Genomic DNA, 20162 nt, shown 5'->3' with positions numbered 1-20162 from the left:
CCACTTATAGACACCTTATACAGTTTTAAAAGATTACAGGTTAGATTCAGTTATTGTAAAACTGATTTTTTGGTTTAACATTTAGTTAAGTTAGCTAGGACTATGCACAAAGCATGCAAAGATCACCCCCAAGAGTGGCACCCTTTTATATACAGTTTTACACCTTTTCTACACTTAATGAACCGGTAGGAGTCTGCCTGACCCTAGCTTGACTATATACAACAACAACAACTACTACACTTTCATCCCAAAATAATTGGGGTAGGCGATATGAACCAAAAAAGAAAATCATTATGGGTCTTTCACATGAATCCTTCTCCTCCAATCATTTCTATCCAATGCCATGTCCTCGGTGAGGTTCAAAGCATTCATATCTTTTCCTATCACCTCCATCCATGTCTTCCTAGGCCTACCCCAACCTCTTTTAACTAATATATTTTCCCATTTCTCCATCCTTCTAACTGGAGCATCATTAGGTCTTCGTCGAATATGTCCAAACCACCGTAAACGATTCTCTCTCATCTTATTTTCAATGGGTGCAACGCTTATCTTCTTACGTATCTCCTCATTCCGAATCTTATCTTTTATTGTATTTCCACACATCCATCTCAGCATACGCATCCCAGCTTGACTATATAAAAAAAAAAATAGTTGCCAAGTCCACTTGACTCTTGCCTGTGTGTTAACCAAGACAGTAACTGTTATGTTAAAAATTGTACACAGTTTTATGCACATAACAAAACAAAGATCTAATAAAAGAAAAGTAAAATGCACCTTACCATGGGGGTCAAAAGCGATGGTATTGTCATCTTACCTTAACTAGAGAGATTGTCTTATTCCTCAGCACTTTCTCATTGCGATCTACTATCTCTATTGGTCTCTCCTCTATAGTCAAGTCTTCACGCACGTCCATATCCTCATGTTGAATAACATGAGGGATTATTAATGTATTTCCTGAGCATCAATACGTGGAATACATTGTGCACCTATGCAAACTGACATAGTAGAGCAACTCGATATGCCATTACTCCTACCTTCTCGAGAATCTTAAAGGGACAAATGTATCTAAGGCTAAGCTTGCCCTCACCAAACCTGAAAATACTTTGGGTCAACGATACCTTTACAAACACATTGTTTCCTACCTTGAATGAGAGCTCATGACGTCTCTGGTCTATGTAGCTTTTATGTCTACTTTGAGCCGTTACCAAATGTTGTCACTCCAACAAGTGGGTGATCGACATGACTTGTCATACAAGGCCTCAAAAGATGTCATCTCAATACTGGCATGATAATTGTTGTTATAGAAAAACTCTACCACATGTAAATCTCACTCACTTGACCACTTTAGAACACAAACTCTCAACATATCCTCTAAGGTCTGAATGATCCTCTTTGACTGTCCATCGGTCTGTGGGTGAAACACAGTACTAAACTGCGGTTTCATTCCAAACGCATTATGCAACTGTCTCCAAAATTATGACGTAAATTGTGAGTCACGATCAGATACGATGGATCGTAGAACTCCATGTAATCGAACTATCTCATCGACGTAAACTGTAGGTTGTGAAGGTGTTGAGTTGAAGACCCCGGAGCAAACCCCGCTGGTGCACGAGTGTAGGTGGGCCACATAAGGAAGAGTGGTCATGGGGCCCCACCCGTGGTTTACCCTTGCTTCGGTGAGGGTTCCTCATCATTAAAAAAAAGACAGCCTTATTTAAAATGATGAAATTGCTTACAATCGATCATTGTTATCTTCTGCTTAAAGATCTGAGGTAAATTTAGAAGCAACATGGCAATTACATACTCTTTCTCGTTACCATCAATCTCCATTAGTACCTCAACATCAGGCACACAGCCTAGTAACTTCAATAACTTACTGATCATAGGGACATGTGCACTAAAAATTATAAAACACGGCAATCGACCTCAATGGGATTAAAACCAGGTATCTTTTTACTACCCCTTTCCATCATCGTTGTCCTTAATTTCTTCATGTCCTGACACTGTTTGCTTTAGACTAGGGGTGTCAACGGATCGGGTTTGGTTCGGACTCAAGTGGAGCCAGACCTGGCCCTGATTTTCAGGTATGGTATCAGATCCGAACTCAGGTCTAATCGGACCCACCATAAGAGAAACCATACCCAGACCTGATAAGAACTACATGAACCAGACCTAGGCCATGCCCCGTAAAATTATATTTTTTTATCATTTTTACATTGAAAAACTGCGGGTGTTCGAAACTCGGGTCGGACGCGGGTCTGATATAAAATTTCACAAACTATAGTCGGATCCATGTATTAATCAGACCTTCAGGTATGGACCTGGGTCGTAATCGGGTCTTTTTATTTATCACCATACCTGTACCCTATAGGGTTTGGTACAGGTTGGGTTCGGGTAAACCCGACCCATTGACACCCCTACTTTAAACAATAGCACGGTTTAGCAGCTCCAAGGACAGGAGATGTTAGGGTGCCCTCTCTCCGAACTCCACATTCCCGTGCATTCTAAAAACACCAAAGTATGGCCCATCATACGTAAATATCAAGCTACATAGCACTGCTCCTTATACCAATTCAGCCTCACCAAAAAGTGTCTCTCGCTAAAATGTTACTTGGAATTGGAAGTGCTGAGCATGGGGCTCGATACAGTATATTTTATCATTACTATATGGGGATACTGTATTCCCATTTCTATTGATAAACAACAAAGCATAGTAAATGGTAATGATATTTTCATGGGACAATAACTTTGACTCTTTGAGCCCGCTAAGCACAACTCAAAGCAACAAAGTATGACAAATGGTTGTGTTGAACTAGTAGAGATGCAAATGGGTCTGGATCCAAGATGGAGGTGTTAGTAATTTTTTGACTGTTCCTGATCCGACTCCTCCATGTACCAGTAGAGATGCAAATGGGTCAGATCCAAGATGGAGGTGTTGCAACTTTTGGCTGTTCCGGATCCGACTCTTCCATATATTTAGCTGTTCCGGATCCAAATCATTTGCATCCCTAGAAACTACCAAGCCAAATGGTTCAATCAAATCTTGTGCGACAACCAGGTCTAGAGGCCAAGTGTCCTTGGAAGTAACCAACTTGATCATGCCGACTTACGGTTGAGACCCCTAAAATCAGCACCAGCCAAATCCAAGTTGGGAACCAACAGATTCCAACACATGGACAAAGAAACCACTGAATCAACTGCCTTGGATTTTGTACTTAGCAGCAACTAATGATCAACAATGGCTCAACACCAATCTTCTGGATCAGTAATACCAATTATATGTGAAACATCTGTTTCAATCCTTGCATAGCTGAATACAGTGAGATCACAAGATTGTTTACTTTTCTTATCAGGTCGCAGGACTGGATCCATACAATCAGTTACTCCTCTCATCAAGGAAACACGTAGCCTAATGGGACCACAGTCTTCTGTTAACTAAAGTAGGTGGGCACACTAGCAGCAAAACCTGTTTTTCTTTTGTTTTCTCATTTATGATTCCTCAGTTCATTACTGTAATCACATGCATCAGAAATTTAAGCAGAAAGTTGAATTTCAGCGTGTTATTGCAATGGCACAAAAGCAAGGAAGACTATTTAACAGATACAAAAGGCAGCTCAGAACTGAATTCGAGAGAGGAACCATGAAATTCTTATATTACATATAAGTATACAGTGTAGTTGCTGGTTAAAGAAATCCTTCGACTCCATGTCCTGCAATGGTCTCTCGGTATATAGCAAGGGCTTCTTCCATTACCTTCGCTTGCCTCAATAATTCTGCTCTTTTCTTTCCTGATGGGTGGGTGGAGAGGTAATCTCTCAGCGCTGAGTCACCTGTAAGCTGCCCAAGTTTCTCATATACTTGTGGTGCGATACGTGGGTCATACCCAGAAGAAGCAAGCAATAAGAGCCCAATGTAATCTGCCTCCATTTCCATCCTGAAAATGGCGAAAACTTTCAGTAATTACAGAATCAAGTTCCACACCATTAAAATCAACAGGGAACCCAATCTCCTACAGAATGATATTCATCAGGTATGTCATACTTAAGAACTAAATAAGCCAAGTGCCCATGGTTAACAAAGTTTGATGAAATTGGTAACCTAAAGCTGGGGTCAGTTCAGTGCTTGAACAATGAAACCACAGCAGGACAGTACTAAAATTCATTGCATCAGAACACTTTTATTCATGTTCTCAACTTCCCCATGCTTTCAGGATTTTTTTTTTTGAGAGAAGGAAAAACTTTCATGAAAAATGGGAGAAGGCTTGATGATGATGATGATGATCCATAGAAGCACATGCACTCACACACATGTTGGAAATAAGAGTACAAGAAACCACAATGTGTCAAAATAAAGCCAAACGAACATGAAAATTCCTAGAGATCACACTGCCCTTGGCCAATGACAGCCTATCGTATGAAACCATAGGTTTAACCTGTAAATCCTTCAAGGTTTCCTTTATCAGTAATGAACAAGACATCATTTTATAACTAAATTATGCGAAAGAGTTTTGTTTGCATTTTCGGCCACATTTATGACAGACAGAATACTCTGTTATCAGTCCACCATGTTGCTTTTCTTTATTGATGATTGAGATCATGCTTTTAAAATGGTTTTTGTTTCTCCCTCTGCAATTTTCAGCATCTTCACGCTCGGCCATGGGACACTATCTAGTCCGAGCATTGTTTATCATGGAAGTCCAAGGCAGACATAATCTCCAAATGACAAAGCAGGTCTCAATTAAATAACTTCTTAATCATGAAACCAATCACTTTGAGGTGAGGAACCATCAAGTCCCATACGATAATCTGATGTGCCAGAATCCTCTGTTAAATAAGAAAAATTAAGAGCTAAAGTACAAAGAGATAGCTTGAGATTGTTCAGTCTAAAAGAGAGAAGATTCAAGAGGAAGTCAGTGAGAGGTTGTTCATTCTGCAAGAAAGGGATCAAGACCCATCCAGGTCTAGCCATTTCTCAACATTACCAGCCACAGGATCCAAGTCACTGTCCCATAAATAACATACTGCTAAGAAAATCATGTAACATACTACTAAAGAAATCCCAAGTACCTACTTAGAACCTTAATCATAGGACATCAACAAATGCAGGACAAAATGGTTCACAACTACACTTTCTTGATATGCCTTTACTAGACATTGACAAGAACAGATCTCTTCCAACCTTAACAAATTGTGAATATGTGGATAACCTTTAAATTCTCATTAGGAATGAATTTTACTAAAATTTAACAAATATGCACAAAAGATAGCTTCAAATTCTCAATGTTAGTAGGGTTTGTAACCAAGGTGTGGGGTCCTTCGACGGAGTTTCAGTCCAACTGCAACCATGGAATCTAGCAACTTCTCTCTGATTCAAGGAAGATGGTCTCTCCCCAGTATGGCTCAAAATCCATTCCATTCAAAATTATTGTTGAGGATTGGATGGTAAATTCACAGCTATGGATACAGTATCAGAACATGATCTCAATAGAGACTTTGTTCGGGTGTTTTCACTTAGGCAGCTACCATACCCCTATAATCTTCTGTTATTTTGTTGGTTTACTCTGAAGAAATTTCTAATGTAACCATTGGGTTTGAAACACTTAGGAGGCTATTATCAAGGCATGGCATGAAGTCACGAGAGGGGAATGCGAGGAGAGTATAAAGAAGGATTTTTCATTAGCCCAAAACAAAGAAGAGCATAAAACATATAGGGGTCGACCCCCTTATTATACTTTTCACAACTAAAATACCCTTAACAATAAGAATAGATACATGTCACACCTAAAATGAACATCTGGACTGATTTAACAATTACAATTACATTATGACTACTTTGACTTTACTAATACAACACTAAAAATACATGCATACTATAACACTCTCCCTCAAGCTCGAAAGGTTGTGAAAACAATCATTCCAAGTTTGGTAAGAAATGTTGGAAAGAGAGTAGACTGGCTTTTGGTAAAGAAATATGTTGTTTGTTGTGCCAACCCAATATAAGATAAATGACAATCAATCTCTATATGCTTTGTCTGCTTATAAAACTCTAGATTTTTGGCTATATGTATAGCACTTTAATTGTCACAATACAATTAGGTTCCACTAGTCAACTTTACTCCCATATCTTAAAGCAACCATCTCAACCATATTATCATAGCAGCAGTCTGTGTCATCACTATATATACTCAGCCTCTGTGGTAGACAAGGCTACTCTTTTATTCTTCTTACTCTTCCAGGATATTAGAGAATCACCCAAGAATATACAGAATCCTAATCTAGAGTATCTATCTTTGGATGAACCTCCAAAGTCTGAGTCACAATATGCTCTTTAGCTCCAACCTTGAGAATGAAGAGAAAAACAACCCATAGTGCATGACTATATCGAATAATCTTGAGAACAACCCCCAAATGAACTGACCTAGGAGCATTCATGAACTCGTTAAAAATAAAAATATATAACATGTATAGTAACTAGGTTTTTTTATTTTAAACCTTTTTAGTTTGTTTAGTTTGTATTGAACTAGTCAAAGCATTGACTAGTCAATACAAAGAAAGTAGTTGGACTCCCAACTGCTCTAAATAGAGTCGTTGGGAGCCCAACGACTCTCTATTCCCCCCTTTCTTTTGTGTATAAATATGGGGCATTGCCCCCACTCAATGTATGAATTTAGTGTGGATTACAATTAATAAAATTATTGTTTTCCCTCTTGTTCTTAAACCCATTTAGTAGGTATTTGTGTATGAACCCTTCTTGTGGTTCTTTTGAGTGTTCATTTCGGTATTTTTAGTAGAACTCTTTGAGTGTCCATTGTTGGTGATTTAGTGAACATCCTTGAAAGAGCTCGTGTTCTTACATGGTATTAGAGCTCGGTGATCAAGATAAAATTGTGTTCGAAACATTGAGAAGTGTGCCACTCTAAATTTGAAAGTGTTGGAGCTCTCTTATATTTTCTATTCGAAGTGTTTGTGATTTGTGGCATTTGCATGGTGGTAAAGTGCTCATGACTTCCACCGATACTTTAATTTTTTTCTCTTCTCCTTCTCTATTCTTCTCTTCTTCTTTTTTTAAACCTTGTAAAAATAGATGACAATAATAATGTCACCATAAAACCCATTAAGCTCAACGACTCCAACTACGTAACATGGGCTTCAATTATAAAATATCTTATATTGGGAAAAGGGTTGTGGGGATCAGTGGATGAGACCGATCTGGAACCTAAACTAATCCTTACCAAAAGTAGAAGGTGAGAAAGAGGTACCTCTTATGGAGGTTGAGAAGAATAAGACAATAACCACTTATGAGAAAAAGTGAAAAGAATGGAGAATGGGATATGCCAAGATTATGTCTTGGCCAGTGTTGTTAAAAACGCGCCTCAAGGCGCAAAAAACACGCCTCGCCTCGAGGCGAGGGCCTTTTCGCCTTGAGGTGCACTTAAAAAGCGCAAAATCGCAAAAGCGTACACCTCATGCGCCTTGAGGCGTTCGCCTTGAGGCGAGGCGCGCCTCAAAGTGAGGCACGCATTAAGAAATCGGATGGCCCGGACCCGAGTTCGACCCAGATCCGGGCCCGTATTCTCGAAAGATCGAGAACCTGTCTTTAAAAAAGACAGGCGCTTCGGGGCGAGGGAAAGCCCTCGCCCCTTCTCTCTCCACTCTGTCCCCTCTCGTCCCCCGCCACTGCTGTCGCCGGCCACCACTCGCCGCCGGCCACCACCCGCCGCCGGTCATCGCCTCTTCCACCTTCTTCTTTCCTCTGCTGAGAAGGCATCGGCAACCCACCGGCCACCACTCGCCATCGGCCAGCGACTCACCGCCACCGCCGTCCATTCCGGCGACCTCTGCGTTTTTCGGTGACAGGTAAACTTCTTTGCTTCTTCTTCTCTGTGATGGGTTGACGAAGATCTGTGTGTTTTTCCCCAGCTTCTTCTTTTGTCATTTGTTCTTTGTGAAACCGTGTAACCTACGTTTATGGGGAACCCGGCTCCACTCATCCCTATATCATCCTCTGTGGTCATAACTCCCTCTGGGATCTCATTGGTACTAAGTTATTTTGATCAATCTGGCCCTCTATCGATGGGTTCAGCACGGTTGATTTAATAGAAATCAATCTTTTGATAGTGTTCTTTAACAAAAAAAAACATGATTTTCAATTTATTTTGACAGTGTTCTTTAACAAAAAACCATGTTTTTATTAATGGTTATTGATTTTTGAATCAGCAAAAAGTCTTGCACATAAGTCGGATTATGTCTATTCAAATGTCGATCTTCACTAAATGGATGATGTAGATCACATACCCAGGGTCCAATTTGATGAAAACAACTTGCATCAGTGAGGTCCTAATGACAGGAATGGCGATATAGATGACTGGAACCTAAATGTGGTTATGGGTGCCATGCAAAACACTATGCTTGCTTCACTAAATGGAGGAAAAGAGGGATTGAAAGTGTGTTGTTATAGCCTGGCCACGAGCAGGTTGATGCCATGAAGGCCCTCAGAATGATGAAACCACGAGCAGGCCGATGCCATCGGCTTTTTGGATGTTAAAGAAAAAAAAATTGTGTATGTTTTTGTCTGTGAATTAGTATAAGTTTGAATTCTCTCTTCATGATATGAATTTTCAGTTTGTAGCTAAAAATTTAGAAGTTTGTTTCTTTGATTATTGTATGACAAGCAATATACTTCTGCCATACTTCTTGTTATGAATTGGATGTCTCTGAACTTCCAGGTGATAGATAATATTAGGGCCTTAGGGGATTTGAAGTTAAGTCGATTTTTCATCTGCTTAGCTTTTTGCTTTGTTTTACTGTTCCCATCTTCTTTTTTCTTTTTTTCTTGAGAGATTGTTTTACTCTTCCCATCACTCTTTGGTTCTCTACTATGAAAGGTTATCATGTCAACTATTTTTAGACCACTAGACGCACTCGGCCTAATTTAACTTAAAAAGTAGGTTCATTATATGAATATTTTACTGATGGCTTATGTTCCTGTTGTCTTATTAATGACTTTTTTGCCATGCTGTCACTCGTGTTTTTCTTGTCACCTTTTAGCCTTGTTTGTATTTATGTATTAGTTTAGTAACTACGGATTCAAAATATTTTGGAAGTTATTCCTTGCCTCTTCAAATATAGAAATACTCTAGTCTCTGGACATGCACAAGTAGCCATCTTTTCGCTTTCTTTCAACTAAAAGAACTAAAGAGATCACAATCATGGGTTTGGTTTACAAAACCTGCAACGGACCAAACCTGGTTAAGATGGACAAAATACTTAAAGAACCTTTCAACTCACATTATATTTTGATAGATTTGCAACTTCCTGACTACTATGCCTTCAGTTAGCAAGTTGTATATTAGTCTGTTACATTACAGAAGAGTTATGTATGCCGTCATTGTTTTGTTTCTATTACTTTGGCACACATGAGCAACGTAGCTCATGTTGCTCAATTATGTTTTTTTCTAGGATTCCTATATAGCTTATACACCAAGATTGTCTATTTTGCATTTGTTTTCATGTAATGTGGTTAGCAGAATGCATGATGTTAATATATATTTTGTGTTATGTATTTTTGCGAACAATGGCAAAAGATGTAGGATGAGATCATGGAGTTAAAGTTTCAAATCCTACTAAAGATCTCAAACTCGTAGGACATGTAATTTGCAATTACTGTCATAAAGAGAGTACAGGAGGCATCTATAGGCTAAAACATCACTTAGCTGGCACAAAGCATGGTGTAAGCATGTACGAAGCGGTTCCACTTGACGTGAAAAGATTTTTTCAGAATCATCTAAAGGATCAGAGGCTAAAGAAAGAAGAGTTAGAACAAAACAAGTTGGATATCGGGAGAAGTGTTTATTTTGGATCATCAACCAGCGAAAATGTGAATAAAGAAACTAGTGGATCAGGTAGTGATGCAAAAACAAGTACAGCTGGTCCTATAGACCTTTTTGTGAACAAAGAAGCACGACAAACCACAATAAACATTGCTTTCAAAAGGGATGAAAGAAAAAATGTATGTCGTGCCATTGGTAGATTTTTTTATGCAAATGCCTTATCATTTAATCTTTGCAACAGTCCATATTTTGGTGCAATGGTAGAAGCTATTGCAAATTATGGGCGAGGGTTCAAACCGCCTTCTTATCATGAAATCAGAACGTGGATTTTGAATGACGAGGTAGATTGTACTCATGAAATTTTGAAAGAGTTCAAAAAAGAGTGGTCAAAGGTTGGTTGCAGTATTATGACAGATGGTTGGACAGATGGAAAAAGAAGAAACTTAATTAATTTTCTTGTGAACAGTTCATCTGGGACAGTATTTTTGAAATCTGTTGACATCAGCGACATGGAAAAAACTGATGCAAATTTGTGTAAGTTGTTTGAAGAAGTTGTTAAAGAAGTTGGTGAAAGTAATGTGGTGCAATTCATTACAGATAATGCACTAAATTATGTGGCAGCTGAAAATATGTTAACAACAGGAAAAACATGTTTTTGGACACCATGTGCAGCCCACTGCTTGGATCTTATGTTAGAAGATATTGAAAAGATATCAATTTTTAAAGATACAGTGGAAAAGGCAAAAAAAATTACAAGATACATTTATAGTCATGCATAGGTATTAAATTTAATAAGAAAATTCACAAAGAAGAAAGAACTTCTGCGTCCAGCCGTCACTCGTTTTGCCACAACATATCTTACACTTCATAGTATTGGGTGTTATAAGAAAGAGTTAAAGTCGATGTTCTTATCTTCAAAATTTAGAACATCTAATTACTATTAGAAATCTGATGCTAAGAACATTTCTTATATTGTTCTTAATGATCATAAGTTTTGGGCTGCCATATCATATGCAATTAAAGTTACACTATCTCTCGTGAAAGTGTTGTGACTCGTTGATGCAGACGAACCTGCTATGGGATTTTTGTATGAGGCAATGGATAGAGCGAAGGAGAAAATTGCTTCAAACCTTGACAATGTCGAAAGAAAATATAAATCTATTTGGGATATCATTGACAGACGATGAGACTTGCAACTTCATAAGCTTTTGCATGCAGCTGCCTATTATTTAAATTCACATTTTCATTATGCTGACAACTTCAACCCTGATGGAGAAGTTATGGGTGGCTTTTATGATTGTGTTGAAAAATTAGTTTCTGATGCAAATATTCGGTTGAAAATTACAACACAAATCGATGCATTTAAAAAGGCAAAGGGCTTGTTTGGCAGAGAGGCATCTGTTACAACAAGAAAATTAAAAAGTCCTGGTAAGTTTGCAATTATGTTGTTATTTGTCAATATTTTTTTATGTTTTTGTTAATTATGACATTCTTAATGTTTTTATCATTTTTTTATTATTTTATTTGAATGCAGTTGATTGGTGGAGTTCATTTGGGCACGAAAATCCTGAGTTGATGAATTTTGCAATTCGAATTTTAAGTTTGACATGCAGTGCATCGGGCTGTGAGAGGAATTGGAGTACTTTCTCATTGGTTTGTGACTTTGTATTTTATTTTTGAAATACATTTTTATATGTTTAATTATCTTATATTTGATTATCAATGATTTGAAATTATAGGTGCATACAAAACGAAGGAATAGACTTGAACAAGAGAAGATGAATGCATTGGTTTTTGTAATGTACAATATGAAATTAAGAGAGAAATATGAAGAGGAGGGCTACCAAAGACCCTATATGTCTAGATCATATAGACTCAGACGATGAGTGGATTGTGGAGAAGGAAGATCCAGTGTTGCCTAGTGATCCCAATTGGTTGGAGGATTCATGGTTGGATCCGAACTTCGACATAAATGTCATTGAGCATGTGCCTATTGAAAGAGTCACTTCACCTCATGTTTCACAAAGTGGTTCTAGGCAAGACATGTCTTCAAGAGATCGAGGTAAAGTTATATTCCTTTTACCTAGCTATGAATATAAATGTATTTTTTTAATTACATAACATAAATATTTAATACATGATTTTTTATTAAAGGAAAATGAAAAGCAAAAGAAGTAATTGAGGACGTGGATAAAGAAAGTGTAGATGATGAAGAGTCAGAGAATGAAGATGAAGAAGAACCTATAGTGTGCATCATGCTCAAGGCTGTCTCAAAAATATGCTTGTGTTTTATCTCAGCTACTCCATTTTGTTGAGGGGTATGAGGGCAAGAAATTTTACGTGTAATGCCATGCTCCTTCAAATATTCACTAAAATCATGGGATATGTATTCCTCCCCCCCCATCACACTGGAAATATACAACATTGGTATTGAATTGGTTTTGGACTAGTGCATGAAACTGTTTGAACAACTTGAAAACTTCATGTTTGTTTTTCATGAAGTAAATCCAACTAAATCGAGTGTAAGAGTCAAGAAAGAGTACATAGTATCGAGATCCAGAAAGAGAGGCAGTGGGCGCAGGACCCCAAACATCTGAGCATATAATCTCAAAAGGCTTTGTTGCTCTTTTATTGATACTATGAAAAGGAAGTACATGACTTTTGCATAAATGACAACTTGGACATTTTGACTCTAAACTGACTGAGGGTATTAAACCTTTAACAGACAACTTGTCAAGAAAAACTTGACTACAATGACCCAAACGAAGATGCCATAAGTCTGGCTTATTAAGTTTCAAGACTCTAGATGAAAAACTATGATCTGTAGATCGACTCAAAAATGTTGGAAAGGAAGAAGCTGAAGAAGCCACGGCTACGGAAGACGACGTCTTCAAAGGCACATGAGATTCTTCAAAGACGTACATGTTCCCGCGCCGTTCACCTTTAGCGAGCGTCTTCTTGGTGTGAAGATCCTTAAGATAAACAGAAGGAGTAAATTCAACGGAAGAATTTGTTTAATCAACTAATTTTGACATAGATAGAATATTCTTTTGAATAGCAGGTGTGAGTAAGACATTTGACAAGGCTAATTGAGATTCAGGCAAAGAAAGGGAGACATTTCCAGTGTGAGAGATGGGGTGGTGAGATCCATCTCCTATGACTATAGTGTCATTTCCAGTGTAAGGAGTCAAGTGAGAAAATTTACCTGTATCAGAAGTAACATGTGATGCTGCCCCTGAATCAATATATCATATACCTTCATCATTTTGGCGCAAGTTCATCTGATTGAAAGTAGTCATAAGGATATTTTGTACGTCCTGTGGAAGAACCTGTCCCTGAGGAGTGCGTGCAAACGTCTGAGTTGCCTTCTGCCCTGGCCTCCCTGTTTTGTTCCGGTTCTGAGGATTGTACCAGCAATTTGCTTTAACATGTCCCCGCTTATTGTATAGAAAACAAGTAGGAACACGTCCCCCTCGTGATACACTGCCTGAGCCAAGGCCTCCTCCACCTGGTGTAGGTAGTAATCCTCCTTTGTTTATAGGTGTTCCATTGGGACGAGGAGGAGTAAATAAGACTCCTGTTTGAATAGGCGTATGTGCCATCATCACAGGATGAGCATCATCTGACGCGTGTTCCTGATTTAAGTTGACCTCATATTGCAAAAGCTTAGACTGAAGATCATCAAAACATGGAAGAACTGAGACAACCTGGAGTGTCGTGCAAAACATGCGATATTCAGGTCCAAGGCTACCTAATACCTGTTGTACCATATCCTTATCTGATACAGGACTTCCAATGGCAGCTAACTGATCTGTAATTACCCTGACATCCCCCATGAACTCTGTAATAGATTTGTTTCCTTTTCGCATGGATTGGAATTGCCATTTGAGTTGCAAAGCTCGAGATTCAGAAACCTGAGAAAAGGAATGAGCTAGTCCATTCCACAACTCGACAGCAGATTGATCGTCAGAAATAGTTTGTAAAACACGACCAGAAAGTGTGGAAGTTATGTAAGCAACTAATGTCTGATCCCGTTGTACCCATATGTCATAAGCAGGATTGGTGGTTCGAAGTTAACTCACCTTGCCATCTTCACCTGTTATTTTTTGCATGATATGTGTAGGTGGGGCGGGTAATCGCCCATCTAGATGCCCATAAAGACCATGATTGCGAATAAAGGGCACAATCTGACGCTTCCAAAGTAAGTAGTTATCATGGGATAACTTGTGGGTCATGAGGTGTGTAAGAAAACTAGGGTTCAACTTGGAATCCATGGATTATATGAAGAATGAGATGCAATAACAGATAGAAAACAGGAATGGGATGACACCAAATAGAATGTTGACTGTACTAACAGTGTATTAAGGGAAAAATAGCAATGCTGTGTGCTGAAAATAGTATCAGTGCCTTCGTCACACAGAGGAGTAGTGACGTGCGAACCAAAAAATGTTGAACAGAAAATTTATTGAGAGAAAAACAGCAATGCTGAGAAAAACAGCAATGTTGTGTGCTGAAATTAATAGCAATGCCTTCGTCACACAGAGAAATAGTGACGTGTAAACCAGAAAAATATTGGACAGAAATATTTTTGGGGAGAAAATCAAGGACTCGACAGACTGGAATATAATATTAGGACGTGCGTACCAGAAAAAATATTAAAAATGAAAGAAACTGAAAAAGAAACTAGAATGACGTGAAAAGAGATTAAGGAAAAGAGAAGAAAAAATCCTACGTCCTTTAGAAGCACGTGCTGGTCCTTATAGGGCTTCTAGATGATTGATTTCCACGCTTGTGCTCTGATACCATGTCAGAAAGATCAACCTGCAAGAGATAAAAGATCAACTTGCAGGAGATAAGGTGAGGTAAAGAGAGAAGGGAGAGAGAAGAGGAGTCGGCGGCAATAGGGTTTTTCCCTTTTCACTTATCATTTATAAGTGTTATACAGGGTATAACATTACACAAGAAATAAAAATAAATTACAAATATGCCACCACCCACGCATCCCAAGATGGATCCTTGGAATGTGGTGCGGGTCGGATCATGGATCCAAAACTAACACCTATATCCTCCAACATCAAGTCCAAACAATGTGAAGGAGTCCAATATAAATGTTCTCTTTTTTCCATCAACAATTTTTCGGCCTTAACATAGTTGGAAGCATTATTTGTAATAATTTGAACAACACTTGCTTCACTCGTTCAACAACTTCATCTAATAGCTTGAAAAGTAAATATGCATATTTTACTTTTGCAGATGCATCAATTGATTTTAAAAACATGGTTCCTAATGGACAATGGACCAAAAAAATTATGATCGTCTGACTCCGTTTGTCTGTCCACCTATCTGACATAATACTACACCCATATTGTAGCCAATGATTTTTGTACTTTGTTACAAAATCATTGGTTCTAGTGATTTCCTTTGCCAAAAGTGGTCTCTCAACTCATGATAAGGAGCCTTAAATCCAGGTCGAAACTGACCTACTGCCTCAAACATTGTTTGAAAAGAAGGTAACTTTGCAGCATTAAATGGTATCCCTGCCTGATAAAACCATCTACTGCTATACTCACAAACTCGCTTTCTTATTTCTTATACTTGTTCTCTAATATAATCTGTTTTGCTGCATTTTCAGTAGTTTTGTCAACATTAAAATATGAATCAATAGAACTTCGTGGTAGTGGTGATCTTGTCACAAAATCATGACCACTAGAAAGCACCATTTGGACATTATCTTTGCTCAACATGGCAGGAGATCAGACCTCGTACATAGTAGTAAATTCATTCTTCTCATTCTTTTTCTTTTTCGAAGATTCCATATATTGCATTATATTGTTCCTTATCAACAAATTACTATTCTTACATGCCTTCAGGTTGCCTGCAATTCCAAGTATGTGTTGCTTAATTCTATAGATTCTGCCGTTATATGTATTTTTGCATATATCACATGTCACTGAATTCAAATTTGCCTCATCCTTGCAAAATGCCCAATTCCATGTCGGATCCCCAGAGTTTCTAATTTTCCTTTTTGTTGTTTGCACTTGCATTTAGAGGAGCCAATCCACAATCAGCCAAAGAACTTGAGTTTGCATCTTCCATTGTTCTAATTAAACATTTCAAAACAAACAATTATTAATCAATAAAGTAGATAAACAAAACATACACAATATATATATATAATAATATATAAACAATACATATATAACAGTATGTATAAACTGTTCAGTATATAAACAATACATATATAAAATATATAACTGTTATATATATATATATACTGTTCAGTACATATATATATATATATATTCAACAGTATATACATATACGGTTCAATATATATGTATAAACAATATATAAACTAACAGTATATGTATATGCTGAACAGCATATACTGAACCGTATACATATACTGAACAGTATATGTATATACCGTTCAGTATATATATATATATATATATATAAATATATATATACCAATATATATATAAGTATATATAAACCAATACTGAACAGTATACCAAGAAGAACGGAAGTAGAAGAAGAAGAGTGGAGGAAGAAGAAGAAGAAGAGCGGAAGAAGAAGAACGGAGGAAGAAGAAGAGCAGAGGAAGAACGGAAGAAGAAGGAGAGCGGAGGAAGAAGAACGGAAGAAAAAAAAAGAGACTTACCAGCAGCAGCAGCAGCAGCGGCGGCAACCGAACAAACGGCGGCAGCGGCGGCAGTCACTGACTCACCCAGCAGCAACGGCAGCGGCAGCTGCGCAGCAGAGAGAGAGAGAGAGAGGAGGGAAATGTGCAGCAGAGAGAGAGGGGGAAAGGGGTCGATTTCCCCCCTTTTTCATTAATTTTTTTTTTAAAACGAGGCTGGACCTTTTTTTTTTAAAAAAAAGGCTGACCTACTTTTTTTCTTAAAAACAACTTCATAACCGACTAGGCGGGATGCGCTTAGGCGCCTGCCTAGTCGGACCTAGGCGGCGCCTAGGCGATTCCGACTAGGTAGCTTGCCTAGTCGAGCTGGGTGGCGCCCAGCGCCTAGGAGCGCTTTTGACAACATAGGATGCCAATCATGTCAGGCCTCTATCAGGAATGAGTTTGGACATCTCTCACATTAAACATCCCCTAATTTTTCCTTCTCTGGCGTCCCAGGATTGATAGGGGCAGGGTCTTCCATCATGCTCCTGGAAAACCAGATTCTGGTAACATTGCCCTTTGTCAGGGCATTCTTTTGATCAAGTGGCCTCTCTTAGGTGTCTCGGTTCATTCTGACCCAGTTCATCAAGGACCGACCCACTCAAAACTAGCAGAAGTGCTTGAAAAGGAACCTAGTTCTTTCAACTTTATCCCAGATTTCCAGTTCAGCATGAACTGACTCACTCTAAGCTGGTCACCCAGGATGAACCCAGACCTGAGGAACAGTCATTCTGCCTCAGTTCACATTATTTAGTCTCATATGAACTAAATCAGGTTAATGTGGCGAATCAACATAGCCATCTTCCTAATGGTTACTCAAGCAGCCTCGCTCTCTCTGCATGATAGATGCTGACATCCAGAAGACATCCTCTGACAGAGCCCCTACTCTATGGATAGTTGATGGGTGACCATCAAAATAGTTTCCATTGCTTTCCCTACACTTTCACCACCTTGTTCATCCAATCTGCCACCATTTAATGAAAACAACCATTCAGAATTTCTGACCCTAATTCATGAACACATTTCTAGCCTTGTTAAAACCCATACAGGAATATTTTATGACAGACTCCACCATTTGCCCAGTGATTGAGGATATTTCCACCAAGTGTCCTGATGATGCAGGACCTAGTGATGCAGATAAATTTTTTAACTCTGCATTTGATGAGTGTAAGTGTGCATTAGTTCCTCTGGAAGCACTTGAGAACATTCATTAGTTAGTTTGTTTCAAGTTTGTTTCATAGCTAGTCAGAACTCGTTAATTTGTTACACGTTAGGACCAACTCCACGATTCATGTTTCTTCTTGGCAAACTTTCGGTCTTCTCCCCGTAAAGTTTGAGGGGGCATGTTAAATTATGTATATATAAATATATATATATATATATATTCTTATATATATACATTCGTATATATAAGTATATATATGTATATATGTATATATACATAATATATCTCTTTTTCTTTTTCTGTACAAACCAAAAACCCGATAGGGGTGTTTTGGTAAATCCACATGTATTTTTCTTTTTTTCTTTTTTGCTTTTTTTCTTTTTTCTTTCTTTTTCCCCTTTTTCCTTTTTCTTTTTATTTTTCCAGTTTTACTTTTAAGGACCATAAGGGGCCCCACCTATCTAGTCGTTGGGGCCCCAACGGCCATATTTATGACCGTTGGGGCTCCCAACGACTAGAAGGGAGCCCCCTTTATGGTCCTCCTTTAGCTCTCCTCCTCTATATATAGAGGAGGCTCCCCCTTGTAAATGTATTGGGTTTTCACACTTCTCTTCCTTTCTTCAATAATATCCAACTTATGACTTTAAGTCATTTTTTACTTTTGAGAGTTTTTGTGTGTGCACTTTTAGTGTTTGTGTTCTTGGCTCTAGTGGTCACTCTTAAAGAGTGTTTTTTGCTCTATTTGTGCTTCCGCCTCTTTTCATTACAGTCATTTATGTGGATTTCAAAGAAATAATGGTAGATGTATGTTAGAGTTTATTTTAAACCATAAGTATGAATATGCAGAGCGTTATTTTTTAAAAACTAAGCAAATAAACAATATAAAAAATAAGAACTTAGAAGCTATGTCACATGGGTGCGGGTGCGGGTGCGGGTGCGGGTGCGGGTGTAGGGATGTGGCACTTCCAAAAAACCCGGGTGCGGGAGTGCGGCGAGGGCAAAAATGTAAAAAAAAAAAAAAAATATATATATATATATATATATATATATATATATATATAATTTTAAAAATGTTAAATACAATACAAGTATATTTAAATGAAAACTAAGAAATAATCAATTAACTAAGAGAGCAAATTAGTACATGTATTCATCATTGCTTCGCCAAAGTAATCGAAGATTTGAATGAACATATACTAAATCCTCTGCACGCTTGCTGATGAGTTTGTTTCTCTTCATGTTGTGGATTTGAGAATATGTGCTCCAATTTCTTTCACAATAAGATGAACTAGCAGGCTGCGATAGCAATCTTAATGCAAGACGTTGGAGAAGAGGTGTTTCTGATCCAAATGTTGACCACCATGTGATAGGATCTATATTATCTTCTTCTCTCGTGAATAATGTCGGTCCATATAATCTCGAAGATGAAAATTTTTCAAACTCTTGTGTGACTTGATGTAGAAGATATGCTTCTGAAAAAAGTCTTGTCATACACATATTTCTATGTCTTGATAGCTCTGGGTCTAAATTTGGAGGGACACGACCAATACCACCAGCCCGCCACTTATTTATATAATATTTTGGATTAAGAGAATGTGTCATGCAATGCAAATGAGTGTTGCTCTTATCCCATCTTCTGACTAAAATTGAGTGAATATGATTAAAAAAATCTGAATCATCCAATGCAGGATTTTTTTCTTCATGCTTGAAAACTATAGCTTGTATTTTTTCAATCATATTATCCCACATTTCATAAACTCTGTGAAGCATGGGTTCATCCTTATCAACTTCTCTTAACATTTCTCAAATAGGTTGCGTAAATTGAAGGAAGTATGCCACTTTGTCCCAAAACACTTCATCAAGAATGAATTTTTTAATTTCTTGAGCATTGATATCATCATCAGCACGATAGAATGTCCAATTTTCATCAGTCACCATGTTAATCAAAGCATTCTTCACTCTTTTAATCTTCTTCATCATCACAATGATGGACGCAAAACGTGTTTCAGCGACCTTCAACAATTTCAAATCAGAATGCCTATTAAATATAGCATTAGCACGATGGTGGTTAACAACAAAATTCCTAATGCTTTTGTCATTTTTTTATAAATCTTCAATCCATGAACATAAAGCATATGCTTGTGAATTTTCTTCTTCTTTGGGGTTGCAGATGCTCTTTAGGGCTAGATTTAAGTTGTGTGCTACACAGAGAGTCCAAAAAATATAAGAGTACTCACTCTCCAAACTCAACGCTGCACTTTTACAGACTTGAGCGTTGTCTGTAATGATTTGTACCACTTTCTGATCACCCACTTCTTTTATCACTTCTATAAACAATCCCTTCAAATACTCTGCATTTTTATATTCCCCAAATGCATCAACTGCTTTCAAGAATATTGGGTCACTAAGCGAACAAGCAATGAAATTGATTAATAGACGCCTTTGAATATTTGTTCATCCATCAGACACAATAGAAACTCCAT

The 20162-nt window shown here is 37.9% G+C and overlaps 1 protein-coding gene across 1 annotated transcript in view; it reads right to left on the bottom strand.

The window, feature by feature from the left end:
• Positions 1–3532: 3532 nt before the first annotated feature.
• LOC149829531 (Peptidase family M48 family protein) overlaps positions 3533–20162 on the bottom strand; it is a 31525-nt gene continuing 14895 nt past the window's right edge. Inside the window, exon 4 of the mRNA XM_090016009.1 lies at positions 3533–3934. Coding sequence (XP_089872135.1) covers positions 3685–3934 — 250 coding nt within the window. The 3' untranslated portion in view covers positions 3533–3684. The remainder of the gene's footprint in view (positions 3935–20162) is intronic.

This window comes from Nuphar pumila, chromosome 8, assembly GCF_984573655.1.
Source record: "Nuphar pumila chromosome 8, dmNupPumi1.hap1.1, whole genome shotgun sequence".
NCBI classification, from domain to species: Eukaryota; Viridiplantae; Streptophyta; class Magnoliopsida; order Nymphaeales; family Nymphaeaceae; genus Nuphar; species Nuphar pumila.
This window is presented reverse-complemented; position numbering and strand designations above follow the sequence as displayed.